At 38.9% G+C, this 21,798-nt stretch overlaps 1 protein-coding gene across 1 annotated transcript; it reads left to right on the forward strand.

The window, feature by feature from the left end:
• Positions 1-609: 609 nt before the first annotated feature.
• NSMCE4A (NSE4 homolog A, SMC5-SMC6 complex component) lies at positions 610-20,329 on the forward strand. Its single transcript, XM_038410922.2, has 11 exons — positions 610-1,850; positions 4,100-4,180; positions 4,872-5,002; positions 6,926-7,077; positions 8,966-9,065; positions 10,263-10,353; positions 14,411-14,505; positions 16,745-16,793; positions 18,491-18,582; positions 19,393-19,462; positions 20,077-20,329. The coding sequence occupies exons 1-11, from the start codon at positions 1,541-1,543 to the stop codon at positions 20,079-20,081; spliced, it is 1,176 nt and encodes a 391-aa protein (XP_038266850.1). The 5' UTR covers positions 610-1,540; the 3' UTR covers positions 20,082-20,329.
• The last annotated feature ends 1,469 nt before the right edge of the window (positions 20,330-21,798 follow it).

The raw sequence follows: 21,798 nt of genomic DNA on the forward strand, positions 1-21,798 counted from the left end.
AGACTCCAACGAGAGACTGCTGAATTGGAATTAATTTGCAAACTGGATACAATTAATTTAGGCTTGAATAGAGACTGGGAATGGATGAGTCATTACACAAAGTAAAACTATTTCCCCATGGTATTTCTCCCTCCCACCCCACCCCCCACTGTTCCTCTGATATTCTTGTTAACTGCTGGAATTAGCCTACCTGCTTGTCACCATGGAAGGTTTTCCTCCTTTCCCCCCCTGCTGTGGGTGATGGCTTATCTTAAGTGATCACTCTCCTTACAGTGTGTATGATAAACCCATTGTTTCATGTTCTCTGTGTGTGTGTATATAAATCTCTCCTCTGTTTTTTCCACCAAATGCATCCGATGAAGTGAGCTGTAGCTCACGAAAGCTTATGCTCTAATAAATTTGTTAGTCTCTAAGGTGCCACAAGTACTCCTTTTCTTTTTGCGAATTTATTTTTTGAGCACCTGGCGAAGTGCAGCAGTTCAAATACTAGTTCCAGCCAACAGAGGGTCCAATTTTGAAACAAGAATGTCTTCTTAAAAGCCAGATAAGGCTGTGGGGTGAGGATGTGCAGAAACCACTGCCTAACGGGTGGACCAATACTGTTTCATTGTTTACTAGTACTAGCCCAGTCTGTCTAAATCCATCTGTTGTCTCTTTATAGTTAGAGTGTAAGCTCCTGGGAGCAGGGACCATTTTTTTGTAGGGCTCCTAGCAGTGCAGGGTCTGGGTCCAGGACCAGATAGTACCACAGTACCACAGCTACACTACCGTACTATGAACAAGGTAGGGAAGTGCCCTGCTGCACATTGCACAGACTGTAAAACCACACTGTGCGTTGAACACTGTCCCGCACCAGGACCGTGGGAAAAACCTCCCGCGGGCGCCCAAAGACGCTTCCTTCGTCCTCCGCCTGGTGCGGCCGATTTGCACCCATCATTTTGCATGAAGCGCGGCCCCCGCAGTTAATGTCCGGGTTTTAAAGAGCGATGAGGTGAGGGGGAATGTAAAAGAACAGCTACAGCGAGGCGCCCCGTGTCTCCCCGGCGCTCCGGGCAGCGTCAGGACCCCGCCCCCGCAGAGCAGAAACACCCTCCGCTCTAACCCCTTCAGCTGAGCGCTGTGCGCCTCCCACACGCCAGGGGGCGCTGCAGATACCGAGCGACGGAGGCAATAGGGGACGCCGCCGGCGCTACACATACGCCTCGGACGAGTTGCTTCCTCTCCGCTCTCTCCACCCCCCCCATTGGCTCCGCGCTTTGGCCCTCGCGCTTCGCCGTCGTGCGATTTCTAACGACGCAATGACGCTCCCGGCGCCCGTGGCACGCGGGGCCCGGCGCGTTGAGGGGTGAGAGCCGAGGCGGCGGCGTTTCTCGGGCCCGGCGGAGCGGGAGGGTCTGAGGAGGTGTTTCCCCCGGAGGGGGGGGATGGGGCAAGGCCCGAGCCTGAAGGAGGCCAGGGGAGTGAGGAACGCGTAGGGCCGCCCGCGGCTCACGCTCTCCTTCTGCCCCGCCCGCAGGGGGGGGGGGGGCCCGAGGCGGCGATGTCTGAAGATGCTGGAAGCGGCGGCGACTCCCTCCAGGGCCGGGGCCCGGACTCGGGCCGCAGCCACCGCCAGCCTTTCCCGTCCACCTCTCGCAACGGGGCCGTGCCCGAGCACCAGCAGCGCAGGCTGGCGGGAGGCGCAGGCCGTCAGGGCCCCCCGGAGGCTGCGAACGAAGGGGGTGACGGGGAGGAAGAGGAGTCGGAAGAGGAGCCCGGGCAGGGCAGCGAGAGAGCCGAGCCCGCTGGGGACCACTCGGACAGGAGGGTGCTCCGGCAGCAGTATCGTCAGCTCATCAACAGAGTGCAACGTAAGCCTGGGGATCGCCCCGGCCTTGGGGTCCGGGAGGGTGGTCTGTGTTCGTACAGGGCTGGCACAGTGCGGTCCTGGGCAGGGACGGGTGCTCCTGGACGCTAGGGTAATACAAATAGTAACAACAATGGTAGCGCTGGGGTCTCCCTGCAGCAGCCAGAGACTTAGCCCTGCCGCAGAGCTGCAGCTGTCTCTGTCATGCTTGCTGCAGCTGCAGGAGACTGCCCCGCCCAGGACAAACAGCCTGTGCCCTAGCCACTGGGAGGCTTAGAGAGAGCTAGGGCTGAGGCTGGTGCTGGTCTTGGCATGATGGAGGCTAACTTCACAGCAAAATTCTTCCTCTCCAAAGGGAAAACACTTTACCAGGTCCTTTAAAGGATTGTCTCTTCTCCTGAATTGTGTGAGTGAGCGCTGCCAAATTTTGGGCACTTAAGTAAGTGGTTTAACCTTCGTAGGTGCTGGATAACCAGACAATTTGTTATAGGAGTTAAGGGTGTTTGACATTTCTGAAATTTAGGCACCTAAATCTTTATTTAACATCTCGTTTTAGGCATCCAAGTTTGAAAATTTTGCTGTAAATGTGTTGCATCCTTTTTTGCTGCCAAGGCCCAATTGAGGGAGGCAGTATAAATTTAGCAATTTAAGGTGATGGCAGTATAAATTTAGCAATTTAAGCAATTTATCTTTGAATTAAAAATAACTTTTGTCATCACATTTTTAATGTTAAAATGTAGAAGTGTAGTTGGTCAGTGAAATGAGATAATTTTAGTAATCACTATGTGGTCACCATAATTCCATATAAAACTGTATTAAAGCAATGTTAAGACTTAGTACTTTAAGACTTTTGGGATGAGATATGGAAAGTCCTTATCAGTACACAGCAATGCAGTGCACAGATGAAGATACTCTATTTTTACCGGAAAGTACAGAAGAATCATAACCAGAATAGATCTAACTCAGAACACTATCCTACAATTTGCAAAAGGGTCTATGGGGTTTTCAGTGATTACCAGTGGTTATGACCTGTATTTTACCTGTATGATCTGTATCTCCCCTATATGTACAGTCATCAGTGATGTCCCTTTGTCACTATTCTTCTTACTTGTAAGAGTGCTTGACTACTAAGTCATCAATAACAATTCCAGCAGCACCTGGTATTTTTTGTCTTTTTTTGTTTTTGTTCCCCCTGACCCCCTCCCAACCCACCCCAGAAATCTTTCATCTCATTCTGACTTGTTTAATTCTTATGATTTTTACATGAGATTGCAACTCAGTTTTAGAATAACTCAACTAGTGTTATAAGATGTTTAATAATACTTATCAAGAAAAACACCAGCGCTTTGGAAAAGTGTATCAAGAGCTGGATGCATGTGCTCAAACCACTTGAACACTGTGATGCTGTGAGTAGTGATATAGAATCAGGCATTTAAATATTCCCATTGTGTAGGTGTTTATTAATCTAAATAAATGTAGATGTTTGTTTTATCCTAGTGTTGTCTAGAAATGAAACAACCTTTACAATAATACAAATAATAATAATAATATAGTGTTTAGGAGCCTTAGTCATAGACCATGACCCCATTGTACTGTGCAACCTTGCATGTTTTTGTAGAGGTCTTTAATTGGTGATGTTTAAATACGTAAGACAAATGACGTATGGCATAACTTTCATGAGCTCTGGTAACTACTTTGACTTAGAACAGGACATTTTAATTGGAATGATTAGTGAATTACATATAGGATTAAGATCTACTTCTTAATTTTGGAGCTTTTTAAAAATGTCCACGCTCCAGAAATATACTGTAGTTGGTTTGTAATCACTTTAGGGCTTGGGGGGAAATCCTAGCTTTTGCATTTCTCTGAGTCTCATTTTATAAATGGGAACTCTTTTTGAAACATTCATTTTATAGTACTGAAATAGTCCTACTATCTGCAGTGACAAGTACTACTGTTTTGATCTGCAAATACTTAAATGCTTAGCAGTAAACATGCAAATAGACCCATTGATTTCAGTAGGACTACCCATATGCTTAAAGTTAAACATGGGCATACATGTTTGCAAGATCAGGGCCTACATAAATGCTCACTGTAAAATGTACTGTAAACAGATTTGGAGTATTTTGAATTTTGTGAGGTTTAGTGTCGAGCATTGTTAGCTACTTATGGTTAAGGTTAGAGGTGTTTATTTTTTGATGTGTACATGTTTAATTTAAGATTTCATTTATTTGTTGTTTTCTCTTTTCCCAGAGAATCGTGAGGACATGCTGAGTTCAAAAAGCAATAGCTTGACAGATGCGCTACAAGAAGCCAATAAATTGTTCAGTGGAGGTAAAGTTAATCCCACAGTCTATTTCAGAAATTTTTGCTTTGAACCTCAAAGCTACTGATGTGATACTCGGAATAAAAAAATTTATGGGAATCAAATTCAGGTCCAAGTACTATATGAAAACACTTAAACATAGCAGTACAGTTCTTTAATAAATTGAAATGAAGATGGAACTGCTTGAGCAGGATGTGTTGAAAATTTAATCTAGTTATTTTAGTCCCTCACTACACTTAAAAAAAGGCAACAAACAACGCATCCAGGAAGCTCCCCTTTTAATAAATTTAGGTTTATAGCTAAAAATAAAACAATTTATTTATGCTTCTGTATCTTGGCTCTGCAGTGCAACAGGAGTGGAAAAAATAGTGTAAAAACTAATGTTGTTTAAGTAAATAGATTCAGTATGCTATATTTGGAAAGAGCAAATATATTGAGGAAGAAAATGTAATTTTACTTTACTGATGGCTTGACAATGTTTCATGCTTCCTATTGGCAGTGATTGCTATTTGCAGAATTGGCAAATGTTTTCTTTTAGAGCAGTCAGCTGTCTCTGTACAATAAAAGGAATGGTTTGATTTTCAGAAATTGACTTATAAAGCACATTTACTCTGATTTTAGAGTAAATGCGATAAAGTATACACTACACTAAGACAATTGTATTTTGCTAACATACATCTCTTTCTTTTTCCATAACAGTTTCCCAGGCAAGGGAGGCTGCTCTGGATGCCCAGTTCCTTGTTTTGGCATCAAATCTAGGAAAGGAGAAAGCAAATGAGTTACACTCTGAAATGACAGTATTTGATTTGCCAGCATTTGCTGAAGATTTAGTAAGTTAAAAACTGCTGACTTGTTAAAATGTGGCTTGAGATTGTCCTATATGTAATAGAAGGGGAAAAGAAACTGGGGTTTGAAGATTTCAGACAAAACACTGCTGTTGCATTATTAGCATAATTTCTGAGGTTCTTTAACTTTTTTTGCAAGCAGTATAGAAGTTTATCCTAACTTTCTGCTCAATCTACAGTAGTTGTTCTAAAGGCTACATTTAGAATCTCCAGTTTTAATAAAGGAAATGTAGCTATACAAATTTAGACTCCAAATGTTACAGGATCAGCCTCTTACTGCATCAAAAGATATTTCACAGCAGTGAATTGAATGAGGTTCTTTATAATAGTGTATTTAGTAAAGAAAAGAAATCTGCTGTTTGGTTTTGAAAAGCTATACCTTCAAAACAGCAATATTTGCTGTTCTTTTTTCTAATACATGCACTAATTGCTATTTTAACCAAAGCTGTGATTTTCAGTGGGACTTCGATAGCTGAATCTTTTTGGAAGTTTTGAAGATCTCCTGTTTTTTCTTGATACTTTGGCTAAAAAGTGCCAGTTTCCACTGACATTGGAGCAAAATCCAATTTCATCTTCTTACTATAAGCTGTTACAGTAGCCTAATGAGGAGTTGCAATTTTTTGTCAAAGGTATAGCTTTGTTGTACAAGAGAATTAGGTTCCACTGCTTATCATTGGCTAAAGGGGGAAGAGGCATGTGATGGTTATACAGTACCTGAAATGTGTTCAGTTGTCCCAAAAATGTGATATGTTGAGAAACTGTGCACTTTTAATTGCATTGTAAAGTTAAGAAACAGTAACTTCCACACTTGCTGGCTGCATAGAGGTCATGGATTGTATGAAGGCAGAGGCTAAACTGTTCTCTCATTCTTAGATATAGCTATGCAAAGACAAGTTTAACACACACTGGGCAATGGAAGAAAGCTTTCAAATGAATAGAGGATTTGTTTTGTCTTTCTAGCACCATTCATAAGCATCCATTTGCATAGATATTTAGTTTATGGGTAAAAATTCAGATATCTGAAGTTATAACTGACAACTAAACTTCTAGAGAACATATGATAAGTAAGATAGTAGACAGCACAGAATCACTCTTTGCTGCTGTGCAGGAGGACACTTCAATTCCTGTCCTCTGAAGTGCAGGAAAGCTGTCATGTTGAAGACAGCCGTGAGGCAGTGTCTCTTTAAACAGCCTCGTGCTGGCCAGTCTGAAAAAGAGAATTGATAAATGCTTTAGGTCCCATTGATTTCAGTAGAACTACTCACAAACTGTTGCATAACTTTATGCCTAAATCTTAACAGAATTGGGGCTACAGGTCCCAGTTCTGCAATAAGCTCTGTTCAGGCAGATGCCTACACCCACGTAGATGTCTGACTTCAGTGGGGCTCCCATAGGGCTGAATGGGCTACCTCTGTAGAGCTTGTTGCAGGATTGAGGCCTAAAAATTATAGTGTGGGGGTGAGGATAGACAAATGAGAAACTATAATTAAGAGAAACTGCTATGTTCCAAGAAGGAACATACCAGTTTATTTTTTTGTGATAAGACCACTAAGATGTTGGACCAAGACCAATCATTCTTTCATATAATATTTAGTGAATTATTGTATAATCTTTAAAATGTGGATTTTTTTCCTTTCTAGTACAATTTAGGAAGAAATATCTAAATATTTGAATTTTTGTTTCAGTAGCAATTGACAGTGTGTGATTCTTTCATTAGGTAATTCGTGTTTCTATATGCCCACTTTAACTTATGGGGTTTTTTAAACTTTAATAGGAAGAAAAGTAAGCGATTTTTTTACAGTATTCAGGTAGGGTATACATTATAATGCAATATCTTAGAAATAAGCAGCCATTGACTTTGCTTTAAGTGAAATTTAGATGCAATATCTTTTCCTTCCCCTTAAATAGCTAACATTTATGGGCCTAAATCGTCTAGAAGGAGAAGAAAATGATAGTGAAAATGAGAGCATTGCTTGTGGATTTTTACCTAATAATGCCTGGCATAAACTGGGAGCAGAAGCAGAAAGATATTTTAGAAGATCTCCTTCTTTTCACTACATGTAAGTATATTCAAGAAAAATGATCATGTATGCTGAAGTGCAACATGGCCTAATTCAAGTTAGATCTCAAAAGGACTGACCCTTAGATTATCAATTTTTAGGTAGTGCACTGTATTTGAGAGAAGAGATTAACTTGAGAGTCTGGCTGCGGTCCATAGCAGAGGTCTGTCCTGGCATGGCAGTTGGGTCACTGCACACTGAGTTGTGCCCTTTTCCCACCTAGATGAACTCATGTTCACCCAGTCATTTCAAATAACATTCTCCTTTCGGGGTCTGGTTTATGAAGTAGTAACACAAAATGAACATAAACCATTTTTTTAACTCTTCTGAGGCAAACAGTTCTTCCACTGGACAGTAAGGTCTCAAAAATTTCCTTTACCTAGTCTTTTCTGCCCTACAGTGCCATCCTCTGAAAATATTCCTTCTGCCCTTGTTGTAATATTTTCCATTTTCTCATCTAGGAGGTACAGCCCAAGTCACAGGAGAGTCCTCCTCTCCTCCTTAGGCCTTCCCCAGGCCCTGTAAAGCACTTTGTGGGCTTTGCTCCCAGACCTCCTACCTGATTGTGTGTCTATCCTGATCTGTCTCCCTGAGCACCATGTAATCCTCTGCAGGATTCTGTAGTTTGAGAGCCTCCCAGTACTTCCTGCTTTTCACAGCTCTTTGCTAGGAAACAATCTGAATCCTGGAAATCATCCCCACGCTCCTTCTGTCCTGGCTCTACTGCAGGAGAGTCTTTCTGCTCCATGCAAGTTTTCTTCTGTGTGAAGAGGCACTTTTATGAGGTGCTGCCTCCGGGCTGCTGTCAAATGATCCTTGGTTACCTGACTCAGGCCCAGAAGCCCAGTGTTAACTTCAGACAGTCTCAGCTCACCCTGTGATAGATCCCAATTTAAATAGATCAGTTTGGTCATCCTGTCCCTGCTAATGCAGTTTTTTCCCCCCTACAAGTAGAATTTCAACTCTGATAAAAGACTGAAGTATTTGGAGGCCTCAACAAGCTATACAACTTTGTACTACAACTAACTGTTGCAAGTGGTTGTAAAGATAACACACTGGATAGTAATAAAAGATGATTGGTATGTTAGGAAGACTAGTAGCTAGTTTACTGTTGTAATCTCAGATTGTTGGTACTTTTAAAACATAAAAACTAAGTGCTGAGGGTAATTTTATTCAAATGTTATACTGGAAATGATCAAAGATATTGAATGGAAGAAAGTCTAACTTTGATTTCTCTCTAAATAGTTGAGTCTGGACCTTATAGAAGTTTAGATTTCCTGTGGCAAAGTGTGAATATTGACAAAGTACTGAATTTTTGGTATCTATTAAAGTGCCCTGAATTAGAACCCATGTTTTAAGAAATTAGATCTATATCCATTTTTCAGTCCATTGAACATACTATGCCCTATTCTGAGAATTTTGTTTCAAAATGAGAAGTTATTAACATGTTCATAGCTACAGGCCTACAATTGTAGAAATTAAACAAATGATCAGAGAAAAAATATAAAATTGGACTATTTTCAGAAAAAGAAGTATGGAATACCCCAAAAGCTCAGTTTAAAGAAGATATAAATTCAGTGTTACTAGTTAATATAAAAAATGTCATGTCTCTATGACAAACAGATTTTAATTTATTTTACTAAAAAAAACTTGGAATAAAATAATGCATTTAACATTATATTGATTTATACTGTTGCAAAGCTGATTGCAAATCGTAATTCACAGAACTATTAGTTGTGGCAGTTTATAGGAATCATAGTTCATATTAGAAGCTTCATGTTCAGTTTCCTAGCATTATTTTCCATCTTAACCCAGCAAACAAACTGCTCAATATATTCTCTAGTAAAGTAGTTTATATACATTCATGCTACTTTTCTACTTGGGTTAGGTTGGGATCTTTCAAGGCTGATCCTCCTGTACCAAGGCAACGGATTGAGAGGCAGAAAAGGAAAGCAGGAACTGAAGAAAAAAGGGCAATGCCTGCTCAGGTTTGTAAAGTAATATTTTTAATAATCATTTTTGACAGATAGCTATCCTAAGTCACTTTTTTAGTTTGTGAATTATCTGTTTTCTCTACCACTATGGCTGCACTTAAAACGCTATAGTGGCACAGCTGCAGTGGTGAGGGATTCTCCTGTTGCTGTAGTTAATCCACCTCCCAGAGAGGTGGTAGCTGGGTTCATGGAAGAATCTTTCCGATGACCTTGTGCTGTCTACAACAGGGGTTAGGTCGTCTTAACTACATCTCTCAGGGTTGTGGATTTTTCACAACTCTGGGACACGTAGGTGATGTGGTCGAAGTAGGAGATGCCCAGGATTTTACTGAAATATCTCATCTCTGTTACCTGTATTTGCTGTTCAAGTTCTGCCGTAAGGGTCCGTGTCTCGCATGCATACTGAAAAATGGATATGACCAATGCATGCAGCAGTTTCGGTTTGGATTCCAGGGAGATATTCTTATTCCTCCAAATTGGCTTTTGTTTTGGCATTGCTGCTTTAGTATACCCGTCCTTTATTATAAGTAAGACAAATCTGCAAAATCACATTCCTCATTAATATCCTGTTAGGAGTAATTTCAAACCTGTCATGACTTGTCTTAAATGTAGGGCCTTTTTATCAATATAGGTCAAAGAAAACCTTAAGTAACTGTCCATTTTAGTAATAACAAGCCTCCCTCCCCCCAAACTGATTTTTAAGGTTTTAAAGTTTATGCACCAGAAGAATCCTCCCAATTCCTCACAACTAGGAAAAACAAATGGGCCTTACAGTAAATCCTGGAAATTGATAAACTGAAACTCTTGAGCTGGATTGGAAGAAGGGGAGTAAGTTTCCAAAGCACTGGCCAACTGTGTCCTTTCTTAAATAAGTGGGGCTGTAGTTCAGGTGCCACTGTGCATGGCAGATGTGGCAAAGAGAGAAAGGTAGTCTTTCAGATAAATAGATTGCAGGCATTTGACATAGTCAAGTATGTTATGCGTATTATGTTCCATGACAGCAGCCTTTTATTACTCTGTCTTCTGTTTTTTATAGCCAAATGCAACAATTCAGAGCTGATATTTTCTTTCTGCTTAGTACTAAAACTTGTCACTAAAAAAATGATTTAAAAAAAATGTAGAAAAGTGTTTTTTCTCTGTAATGTTGGCTTACAGTAGGATAGATGCATGATTCTTGATATTTTTTTTCAGTTGAAGAAAATGGAGGAGTCTCATCAGGAAGCCACAGAAAAAGAAGTAGAGAGGATCTTGGGATTGTTGCAGAGCTATTTTAAAGATGATCGTAAGTACGTCTCCAGTTTAGCTAAAATTTGCACTAAACAGGGAGATGTAATATGCTATATTGATTACACTTTGAAAGCTAGGGAATGAAACTCTGTTACTACATTAGTAATTAATGGGATCTAGTATCCAAGGTTCCAGTGTGTCGTCCTTTGCTGGTGAGGAGGTTAGGCTTGTAGACTTGAACTCTGGCCACATTCTAAATTTTGTCTCTGCGGGCTCCACAGTGATTGTACTGCATTTATGGCCTTCTGTAGTTGCAGCATTTAGGCTGAGGAGCTATTGTTTCTGTCTGCAGACTCAGAAAAACATGGTTTTGGTTGACATTTGGAACAATAAGGACTAGAAACTTGATATTTTTAAATGTAAGCTTGGGTTCTGCTGAAACTGATGGAGGCTGTTCATCCAGAAATATGACAGTGAACCAGTTCAACTACTCTCTTGACTCTAGTCAAAAATAGGGTATTAGAAAGGTTCTTTTAGTCCTTTTTTCTTTTTTTTAATTTAAAACAAGTAACTGTGACAGCAGCCAATTATCATCTAACTGATGATATTGCACGAAGTTAATTGAGCACAAATGACGCAAGCTGTTGTGAGACCTCATCCACAATAAGTTTTTGAGCGGACATTAGTTAGGGCTCTACTTGAATTTCAGCCAGCATCGCTTATGAGATTTTGGATGTGTTGAGACAACTTTTTTTCAATGACTTGTTTATTGCCTTGGCTAGTGAAGGCCAGTGGGGGAAAAACTGAATCCTTCACTGATGGGAATTGACAGTCCCTCTGTTAAGGGAGTACAAAATTCCAGTTGGCCTTAGTGTGTTTCGTGGGGCCTGTGTTCTAGAAACCAGTCCTTGGTCTTGAGAGTCTATTCATTATCAAACTGTATTTAATCTTTCATTTTTGGTTAAGATTATTATTTGGATTGTTATGATGTGACAGTTTTCACAGCATATGGATTTCTTTGACTTACAGTAACTCCTCACTTAATGTTGTACTTGTGTTCCTGAAAAATACTACTTTAAGCGAAACGATGTTAAGTGAATCCAATTTCCTCATAAGAATGAATGTAAATAGCAGGGAGTTAGGTTCCAGGAAATTTTTTTTGCCAGACAGAAGACTATATTTTTTTACACACACACACAGTATAAGTTTTTTTTTAAATAATTTAATACTGTACACAGTAATGATGGTGGTGAAGTCAGAGGGTGGAAGAGGGTGGGATATTTCCTGAGGAATGCCTTACTGCTAAATAAACCGACAGGTTTCAGAGTAGCAGCCGTGTTAATCTGTATTCACAAAAAGAAAAGGAGTACTTGTGGCACCTTAGAGACTAACAAATTTATTAGAGCATAAGCTTTCGTGAGCTACAGCTCACTGCATCGGATGCATTCAGTGGAAAATACAGTGGGGAGATCTCTCTCTCTCTCTCTCTCTCGAGAACATGAAACAATGGGTGTTACCATACACACTGTAAGGAGAGTGATCGCTTAAGGTGAGCTATTACCAGCAGGAGAGGGCAGGGGAAAAAAACCTTTTGTAGTGATAATCAAGGTGGGCCATTTCCAGCAGTTGACAAGAACGTCTGAGGAACAGTGTGGGGATGGAGGGAGGGAATAAACATGGGGAAATAGTTTTTACTTTGTGTAATGACCTATCCACTCCCAGTCTCTATTCAAGCCTAAGTTAATTGTATCCAGTTTGCAAATTAATTCCAATTCAGCAGTCTCTCATTGGAGTCTGTTTTTGAAGTTTTTTTTGTTGAAGAATTGCGACTTTTAGGTCTGTAATCGAGTGACCAAAGAGATTGAAGAGTTCTCCGACTGGTTTTTGAATTATAATGCTTGACATCTGATTTGTGTCCATTTATTCTTTTACACAGTGACCGTCCAGTTTGACCAATGTACATGGCAGAAGGGCATTGCTGGCACATGATGGCATATATCACATTGGTAGATGCACAGGTGAACAAGCCTCTGATAGTGTGGCTGATGTGATTAGGCCCTATGGTGGTGTCCCCGAATAGATATGTGGACAGAGTTGGCAACGGGCTTTGTTGCAAGGATAGGTTCCTGAGTTAGTGATTCTGTTGTGTGGACAGCCCCCCAACCTGAAGCAAATACTCACCAGCAACCACACAACAGAACCACTAACCCAGGAACCTCTCCTTGCAACAAAGCCCGTCTGTGTCCACATATCTATTCAGGGGACACCACCATAGGGCCTAATAAATGATGATTTAAATAACTAGGGCTGCATTTTCCAATCTGGTTGCAACCTTTTATGATTTATACAGACCTTTCTATTGTGATACGTGCTTTTGTCACCTCAAGATTAAGCTGTACGCTCTCCATGGGGCTACATCTTTAGTTTGCTAAAACAGAAGCTACTGCTGAATGCAGCTCTTTACTTTTTAAGCAGGTGTCTTGCTGCAAACGTGCAGTGATGGTATTTGGAATTTGCATTGGCTGCCTATTTGCTTCTGGCTGGAAATAAAGGTGGTGATCTGGACATGAGAAACCCTAAACGACTTGGGCCCTGCCTGCCTTCACCTGAGATTGACACAGTTTGGGTAGTGAGGGATGTTGAAGCTGGAGCTTACTTGGTATTTGAGAGGGTGCTATTGGCAGGGCATTCTGAGGGCCTTTCAACTTTCCAGTTCATTTTCCCAGATCGGTTGGAAATAATCTGAATTCGTTGACATCTAGAATCAAGAGTAAGTCTACTCTTAGATTTAGAAGTGTGTGTGTGTGTGTGTGTGGGTGATTACCAGCTCGAGGAGACGTACTCTCATCAAGCTTGCATACTAAGAATAGTAGTGTAGCCACAGTAGCATGGGCAGTGGTGAACTCAGGGTGGCCAACCTCGCCACTGCCCTTGCTATTGTGGCTACACTATTACTTTTAGTGCACTAGCTCAATGAGAGCTAGTGTGAATATGCGTACTGGAGCTGGGAATCGCTCCCAGTATAGACCTAGTCTAAAAGCCTACCAGTTTAGAAGGCTAAAGTGGATAGGGTTTGAAGGTTTTGTCAGCTCAAAGTTGTGGAGTTTGTGCTTTCTGTCAAAGCAGAGATGAGGATGTTTAATATTTGTTGTGTGTTGTGCCTGGCTATCTTTTATGCTTGGAGTAAAGGGGTGCAAGCAGTTTGATCGCTGGTCTCCCATTGCTGTTTTTGTTTCCGTTATGGATCTGTGTTTTTTAATTTGTCGTGCATCTGAAATCAGAGACAGGTGTGTTTTTCGTTTTAAATAAACAAATAGTTCGCTGTGCCACATTCTGCAGGCTCAAAGGCTAATATTTAGGGTGGAAGGTGCTGTTTTGGCTTCATCTCATGTCTTGCCCTGGTTGCTGGGATCCCAATCAGGATGCAGAATCCATAATTTTCAAATTTGAATGGGGAAACAAATTCTGTTAGTTCTTTATCTTGTTTTTGTTTTCAGGTTTTTTGCATATATAATAAATATGCTGATTGTGGATATGCTTTTGCCAGTAGTATATTATTATATTTGTATAAAAACATTTTAGTAGTATTGATCATCTATATTTAAAAAATATCTTCTCTAGCTAGACTTGCAGGGAAAACATGCTTTAAAAAAAAAAAAGACTACTTCTTTTAACAAGACTCTGGGCAGAGAGAGAGTTCAAAGCCATTAATTACATGTCTTTTGATCTCCTACCACCCTTTTCCTTCCTTTTTAAATCTTTCCAATGTATGGCCATTCCAACAGGGTAGGGCATGTTAGCACTTATCTTGCAGGAGTGTTCTTAATTAATGAAACAAGGGCATTTTTTAACTACTTTATTTCGTATCAGGTGTATGTGGGGAGGTGGGACGTAGCGGGGAGAAAGGAATAATACTCTGTGTATTAAAAAACAAACAAAACCCTATTACACATTAAGAATTTGAAAATATATTAAAATTGTTTCACATAAGAACAGTTAAATATATAACAATTTGCTTAAGCCCTACATAGGCTATTGTATCTAGCATTTGCATCTCTGCTAGCTTTATGTATACCATTTGTTTTATAACCACTGTTTTCTTATGTCTATAGCAACTATACCTATTTCCTTCTTTGATTTTGTGATTGATCCAAGTTCTTTTGCACGCACTGTGGAAAACATCTTTCATGTGTCCTTCATTATAAGGGTAAGGAGTAACTTGGTCTTCAAATCTTACTTGTATACTGGAATGATACAAGAAAACCAGAATATGTGTGTGTTTTTTTTATTTACTGTAATTGCAGCTGCTGTTTCCACAGTTTTAGTGAGGTGGTGTATTTTTTGCTTCTGGAACAGGATAATGTGGGAATGCTGGTCTAACATTTGACACTCTGATTTGATACTGTGGAGTCTAACTTTGATTTGCATTTGTGAAAATTTTATTGGCAAAGTGTTTGAAATCCCATTTTTTTTCATTAGTCTCTAATAGAGAAGTTTTAATAGATTTGTGATCAAAGACAATAAAGCATAAATGGATTTTACATTGTCACCAAAATCCTAAGATAAAAGTTGGAGTAGATTGATTTAAATTAAAGCTATATAAATCACCAATTTTAATTATAATTTCAATCAGGAATTTTGATCTTGTTTTGCATTTTTTACTTTAGTTACTGTCTTAAAGGTTAATTCTCATTGGTCAGTACTTGTTGCTAACAGGAGGATACACTGTAACAAATGCACATCATTGCTTAAATTAAGATAGTTTAACATTAATTTTTACATTTGTATTGTTAGAAAATGGTGAACAATGCTTTTTTTTATTTTAGGTTGTTTCAAGCTGCATTTGGATGAAAATCTGTTTGTTTTTAAAAAATTAAATAATATATTTAGCACTTTGTTTTGATTTTTATTTAGTTTTATTAATGTCTGTTTTGCATTTGTAAGTATGGTTTATTCATTGAGCCTGGGACTTGTACCCAGAAACTCCTGAGATCTAGTCCTTGCTCTGACACTGTCTCATTCGGTGGACTTGTCCATGTGGTTTATTGTCTGTGTAGATCAGTGGTGGGCAACCTGCAGCGCACGCAGCCTGTCAGGGTAATCCGCTGGTGGGCTGCGAGACTGTTTGTTTACATTGGCATGGCTGCTGGCAGCTCCCAGTGGCTGCGGTTCGCCGTTGCAGGATAATGGGAGCCGCAGGAAGCGGCGGCCAGCAAGTCCCTGTGGTTCGCGCCGCTTCCTGCAGTGCATCTGGTTGTGAAATCAACTATTTACCACCAGCAGAGGTGGTTTGAGGACTTTTTTTTAGTGTTTGTTTGTTTGTAAATCATTTTAAAGAACTAAAACTTTGTGCAAGAACTTATTGATATACTATCTTGCTTATGGTTTTGTAAATTAATCCTCAATTAATCTGTGAAAGTGCTTTGCTCCTTTTGCCTGATTTCCTACATGAAGTGTGGAGTACCAAGCATTATTCTGCCTCCGAATGACATTGTTCAGCAAGAAATAGGAATAATGCAAATGTGGTGTTTTTTTTTCTTTCTTTTCTTTTTCCTTTGAAGCAGTGGTAAACTTATCAAGTTACCACAGTCACAGAACTGTGGAATATATTGGAATAGTAGTTGAATTGTTTTTAAGCTGAGTTTTAAGTGCAAACGCCTGTAATCGCTTAAGAAAACCATGTTTTCCTGCGCATGTGTTTTAATGGATTTAATTCGGTAGTTGACACATTTTTAATTCCAAATCTCTTATTTTTGTGTCCTTAATTTCACTTGTATATTTTGCTTTGGGCTAGAATATCTCAAGTTTGTTCTCTGCCTAAAGTTCCCTCTTGCAAAGTTTTAGCATATAATTTTACTAAAGGTTTTTTTGTTTTGTTTTGTTTTTTTTTTCCCTCCAGTGGTTTAAAAGTAACCAATCTAGTTCTCAAATCTTTTCAGGACTATGATGTGCTCAGATAACCTGCTCTCTTAATTCAAGTTCGGCATGTATGTAATCAGTGAAAGGAGTTCTTTTGAATTCAGCAAAGAAAATTTGAAAATGAATAAATGAAAACTATAAATATATTTTCAATTTAAAATGCATGTGGTGAAATGACCAAGGGAAGTGTTTCCATACTATATTCATGTTATGGGTGAGATTTTACAGATACATGTTAGGAAGTTCAGTTATGTCTCCCTTAGCAACTGTAAATTTGCACTCCTGTGAATATGTAGGAAGTATTTGCAAGAGGCTTAGTTATTGTTGCTCTGGTAACATAACTAAGATTCTTGATGCAAGAATATATGTACATTTCCACTGATATAGCATTGCAAAGTTAGTCATATAAATAAATGAAAACTGTGTAGACTTTTTAAAAAAAATTGTCATTGTCTATTTCAGTGTTTTTAAATCATCTGAACAGTTTTAGTTTCTGTAATTGTAAATCAAATTGTATTGCATTCTAGGATGGCTTTGCAAGAATAAAGCTGGATCAGGACAAACTACCAGTAATAGGTAAAATACATTTAACTTTTTAAAAGACAAATTACTCAGGCACCAAAAGAGCTTGTGTATCTAGAAGGTTTATAGGTCTTTTAAGCAATAGATTTAGCAATTATAACTCAAGACCTGACCATGACCTATTGCCTTCAGTGGGCATTGCTTCTGTTCCTATGTGGTATCTGCTCCACAGACCTGATCGCATAACCCTTGCTTATTTGAGTAACTGAAGGATTGGGCCATGCAACTTTCAAAGTATTGCAAACAGAGAGAAACACTATAACTTGCATTTGTTAAATGAAGAGTCCTTTTAAAGTTTACTTTAGTTTCAAGCCAGTTCTATTAGGATGCTTGACCTTTTTCTCCACAGACAGACACAGACTGCATGGGCTTTGGTATACAGATCACTGAAGTTGCTAAAAAGATTGCTATTAACTTCAGTAGGCTGCGGAGCAGGCTCTATATGAGCTAAGAACATACATAAGAACGGCTATACTGGATCAGATCAAAAGTCCATCTAGCCCAGTATCCTGTCTTCTGACAGTGGCCAATGCCAGGTGCCCCAGAAGGAATGAACAGAACAGATAATCATCAGGTGATCTATCCCCTGTTGCCCATTCTGAGATTCTGGCTAAAGAAGTACCTGTCCAAAAAAACCCAGAAAATTGACGTCTAATCCAAGTGAACCTAATAGAAAGAAGTATACATTATGGCAGGTAAAAAATAAGATGAACATTTGGAGAGCAAAGAGAATTTGAAGAGAAAATAGTCTGCAAATAACAAAAGTCTTAAACATAATAGACAAAACAGGAAGCCTGCAAAAGCAAAGCAGGCAGCCTGGTGTGTCTGCTAGAATGCCAAGGAAAAGAGGGCAATTGAGGATAAGCTAAATGATTTTCTTTTTAGTTTTCACAGAAGGTAATGGGGGTTATCTACCTGAGACCTTCATTTTTTAGGTAACAAAGAATTAGTCCTGGAACTAATTGATAAAGAGCAGTAAGTCACCTGGACCAGATAGTATTAATCCAAGGGTACTAAAAGAATAAGAAAGAAGTTGACAGTGGCAAGCAAAAAATGCAATATCATTAAAGTCAGTTTCGGATGATTGGAGAACTGGAGGGGAGCAGATGTCATATAAAAGCAGTGGGAGCGATACTGGGATTTACAGACCAGTAAGCCTTACATCAATACCAGGAAAATTGGTTAAAACAAGAATTAAGAACAGAATTATAAACACCTAGACTGTAATATTGTAGGGACAAACAAGTACATCACTTACAAAAGATAATGTATCTAATCTAGAATTCCCTGAGCACGTCATCAGTAAAGGATAATTAGTTGGCATGAATTGACAAAATCTTTCCTTAGAGGATATTAGGAAAACATGAGGTGTGAGGTAAAATACTGTAATGGATTAGAAACTGCAATATGGTAATAATAGGTGAAGTTTTAAGATGGCAAAATATATATATTTTGACTGAAACAGTGTGTCAGATTTGACACAAATTCACTACCTACTACTGAAGTTAAGAGAATGTTTACTCTTGTTTTTTTATGTTGCATCTGGTACTGGCCTGTCAGAGACATAATAATGGACTAGGTGGGCCACTAATTTGGTCTGATATGGCAATTCTGATGTTCCTGAATGGTACTGTAACACTTGACATGCCTTTCTAACTGTATGGGTCCTGAAAATGTGGTATTTTGAACAGAGCCTTCACAAGAAGAAGAAGGTAGAGAAAATGACCAGAATGCCCAAGTACGGAACCAAGCAGTCATATCTTTGAGCCATCAAGACTGGAAGGTACAATAAATGACACTGCCTTTGCTTTAGTTTAAATTTAAAGAGTCTCGGAGAGCTGTGCTATTCTATGATGTGAAGTCACAAAGTAGTGCATCTTATGACAAGTTGTGTACACATCTTTGTATCAATACTTATTGATCATTATGGACTCTGGAAAACTAGTAGGTACAATCAGTTTCTTTCTATAGTAAGATATGGAATGGAGACTTCATTCCAGTCCATGGGTGCCCTGTCACATTTATACTGCTTCCAATCTAAGACTGTGCAGCTACAAATAACTTGCAATTACTGTACTATATAAAGGCCAAGTAGATATTAGAAGTCAGTCCAAATTGCTGTCTGTTTTCCCGTGTTACATGGCATTCAGTCATGGGGGGGGGGGGAAGGAGGAAGAAGTGATGTATGTTATTTATCATATTCATAATTTGATTTAAAAGAATGTCCTAGGGTGCATAGGATCAGGTTTATCTAAGTTCCTGAAGGTAGTGCTCCATATGGTGAAGTGCTAATTGTAAAAGCTATCACATATGCACCCACTTTTCACGGGCTGGGTGTGCGGAACTTGGTGACCTGAAGTTTAATTTGACTAATAGACCTCAAAGTGATTTATTTCTAAATGTACCTGTAGCAAAAAGAGGTTTTTGGCACATGGAACTCCCATCCCTTCTCCTCCCTAGGTTGACCTAATCATTCTAGCAAGTGCTGAAATGTGAATGCCCTGTGTATTTCTAATACAACTAATTCCTATTTGTTTAAGTAGTCATAGTAGTGTAATAAACTTTTTTTTTTAATCTTACTTTCTCTGATCAGGACATTGTAGAAACTTTTGAAATCACAGAACCTATGATTCCCCCTCCTGGTGTCAGCCAAGAAAATGAAAGTAAGTATTTATTTAAATTGATTTGTCAGAAGATTTCTTCATAGTTCAATCCATACATTTTTTGTATGCATTTGAAAGAATTGTAGAGAAATTACTTGTAATACTTGTGTAACCCATAGAATGTAATATGTTTAATGTAAATACTTGAAATTGCATATTTGTTTAGGGTTTTTTTCCTTAAGTATACTTTAAAGACCACTTTAATTCAGGTGAATTACTCTGGATATTGCAAAGTGCTTAATTACAATGATGGGTGCTGTAGAAAAACCTGAGTGTGACTGTATTCTTTGTGGATCAAAAAGTCTTTGCATATAAATCTTCTAAACAGCAGAGTTGAAATACGTGTACTTGAACATTTTATGGTCGGCAAGTTGTTTGGTTCTCAGAACTTTATACTGATGTAATGCTGTGAATGATCATGGTTTAGTTTATATAATATTTAATTTTAAAAAGGACAGTTGATTAGTGATAAAATATTCTAAGGGCATCTTAAACTACATCTAAGGAATTTATTTTTAGGAATAGAATACATGAAGGAGCAATGATAAATGCAATGTAATAAGGTTTAGGTGATATTGAACTGTCTTTTAAAATGTTCTTTATTTCTTTTCTAGGTTAGGTGTCATGAAGAAAAAATGTGTTTTTAAAATATTCAAATAAGTTTTATGTGTGTGTGTGTGTGTGTATATATACTGTATGATAAAATTTATTTTTGATGAGAACACTAGTTTAAATTTGATGCTTTTTATATAACAAGTTTATTGTATCTTATTTATACATGTCATTTACAGTAATAAAGGTTGTCATGATACATAAGGCATTTTCATCCAATCATGATTTTCTTTAATAAAGTCCTTCTTTAATGTTGACTGTTTTCCAAATTTTTATACAATAAATGTAGACAGGGATGGCCTAGAATACACAGACTACATGACTGTAGCTTAAGTTCCATTTGTGGTTATTAGTGATTGTTGTTGATACTCTGTACTTGATATGGAGGTGGGGTATACGGGAAATAGAAGGTGGTTTAGAACGCCTCATCGGGAGCTTTAGAAAAACGTTGGTGTCACAGTTGAAGTGGAATGAAAATGGAATGGAATATAAACACCAGGGGAAGAAACAAAACTTGCCAGATTTTGATCCTCAGTGTAGTGTCGGATGAACGTTTAGAGGCTGTTGGTTTCAAACCTGTTGATAGTAACGTTTCCCCCCTCTCTTTTTTTTCTTTTTAACTTTCCTGTCTTAAATGAGTTGGCTTATGTCATACCAATAACTTAATCAGTATTTTTCTGAAGACAGAGCTTTCTTTCTTATGAGGGATATTTTTGATGGGTTTAGGTTTTCCCCCCTTCCCTTCTCCTTTCTGTTCTTTCCCACCCACTTATTGTTGCCTCTTCTGCTTTGTCTGATGATGTTCTCCATTAGCACTCTGTTTTCCGATGCATGATGTGCTGAAATACCTTGGCTGACATAATAAGCTCCTCTGCTAGCTTAGGTAGTGTTGCCTCTGGTTTGAATAGTTTAGGACAATTTATTGGCGCATTAGGCAGATTGAACTAGGCAAGGAAGGAGTTAACTCCCATGCAGGGTGAATGCAACAATTTCCTGCTTTTAGCAGGGTGCTGCATTAAGGCCCTGGTTCAGCAAGCTATCTCTATTCAGCAAGGCGCTTCAGCACGTGGTAAGGTCCCATTGACTGTAGTGGACTTAAGCACATACTTGAGTTATTTGCAGAATTGGGGCCTAAGTTTTGAATGGATTCACTTCAGGTACTCATTAGACAGTAGGTGTTGAATGGGACTCCAGTTTTGATGGACCTTACAAGAGAAAACTTCAAGTTTCTTGAAATGTTACACCTTTTATGCAGTTTGCCTTCCCAATTTTTGTACAGATTCTTCCCTGGTTTTGGAAATCTTGCACTTTTTGCCACATGTTGTAATGCTCACTCATACTACATGCTGTTACAAAAACTATGTTTTATCTGTCGGGATTTAACCTCCAACTGTAGCGTAGAGGTGAGGAGTGAGATTGATAGAGGATATTGGAAAAAGGAATTAAAACACAGGGAAATAAAGAGTTAAACAGGATAGTGTTTCACTCACTAACATTCGGGGGGGGGCTGGGAAGGAGGAAAAGAATCAGAAGAAAAGGGAAATGAAATAAAGGCAAAAGAACAAAAGTAAGGAAGAAACAGTAGTAATCACTTTCTTCTATTGAGATTGCTGTGAAATCCTTAGAACAAGAGGTGTCTGGTTATTTAAAAAAAAAAATCATCTGAGCTCGCAAGTGCTGATTGGCTCAAAAGGAATTCTCACCAGCTTTGTTAGACATTGGTC

Source organism: Dermochelys coriacea, chromosome 7, assembly GCF_009764565.3.
Source record: "Dermochelys coriacea isolate rDerCor1 chromosome 7, rDerCor1.pri.v4, whole genome shotgun sequence".
Lineage (NCBI taxonomy): Eukaryota > Metazoa > Chordata > Testudines > Dermochelyidae > Dermochelys > Dermochelys coriacea.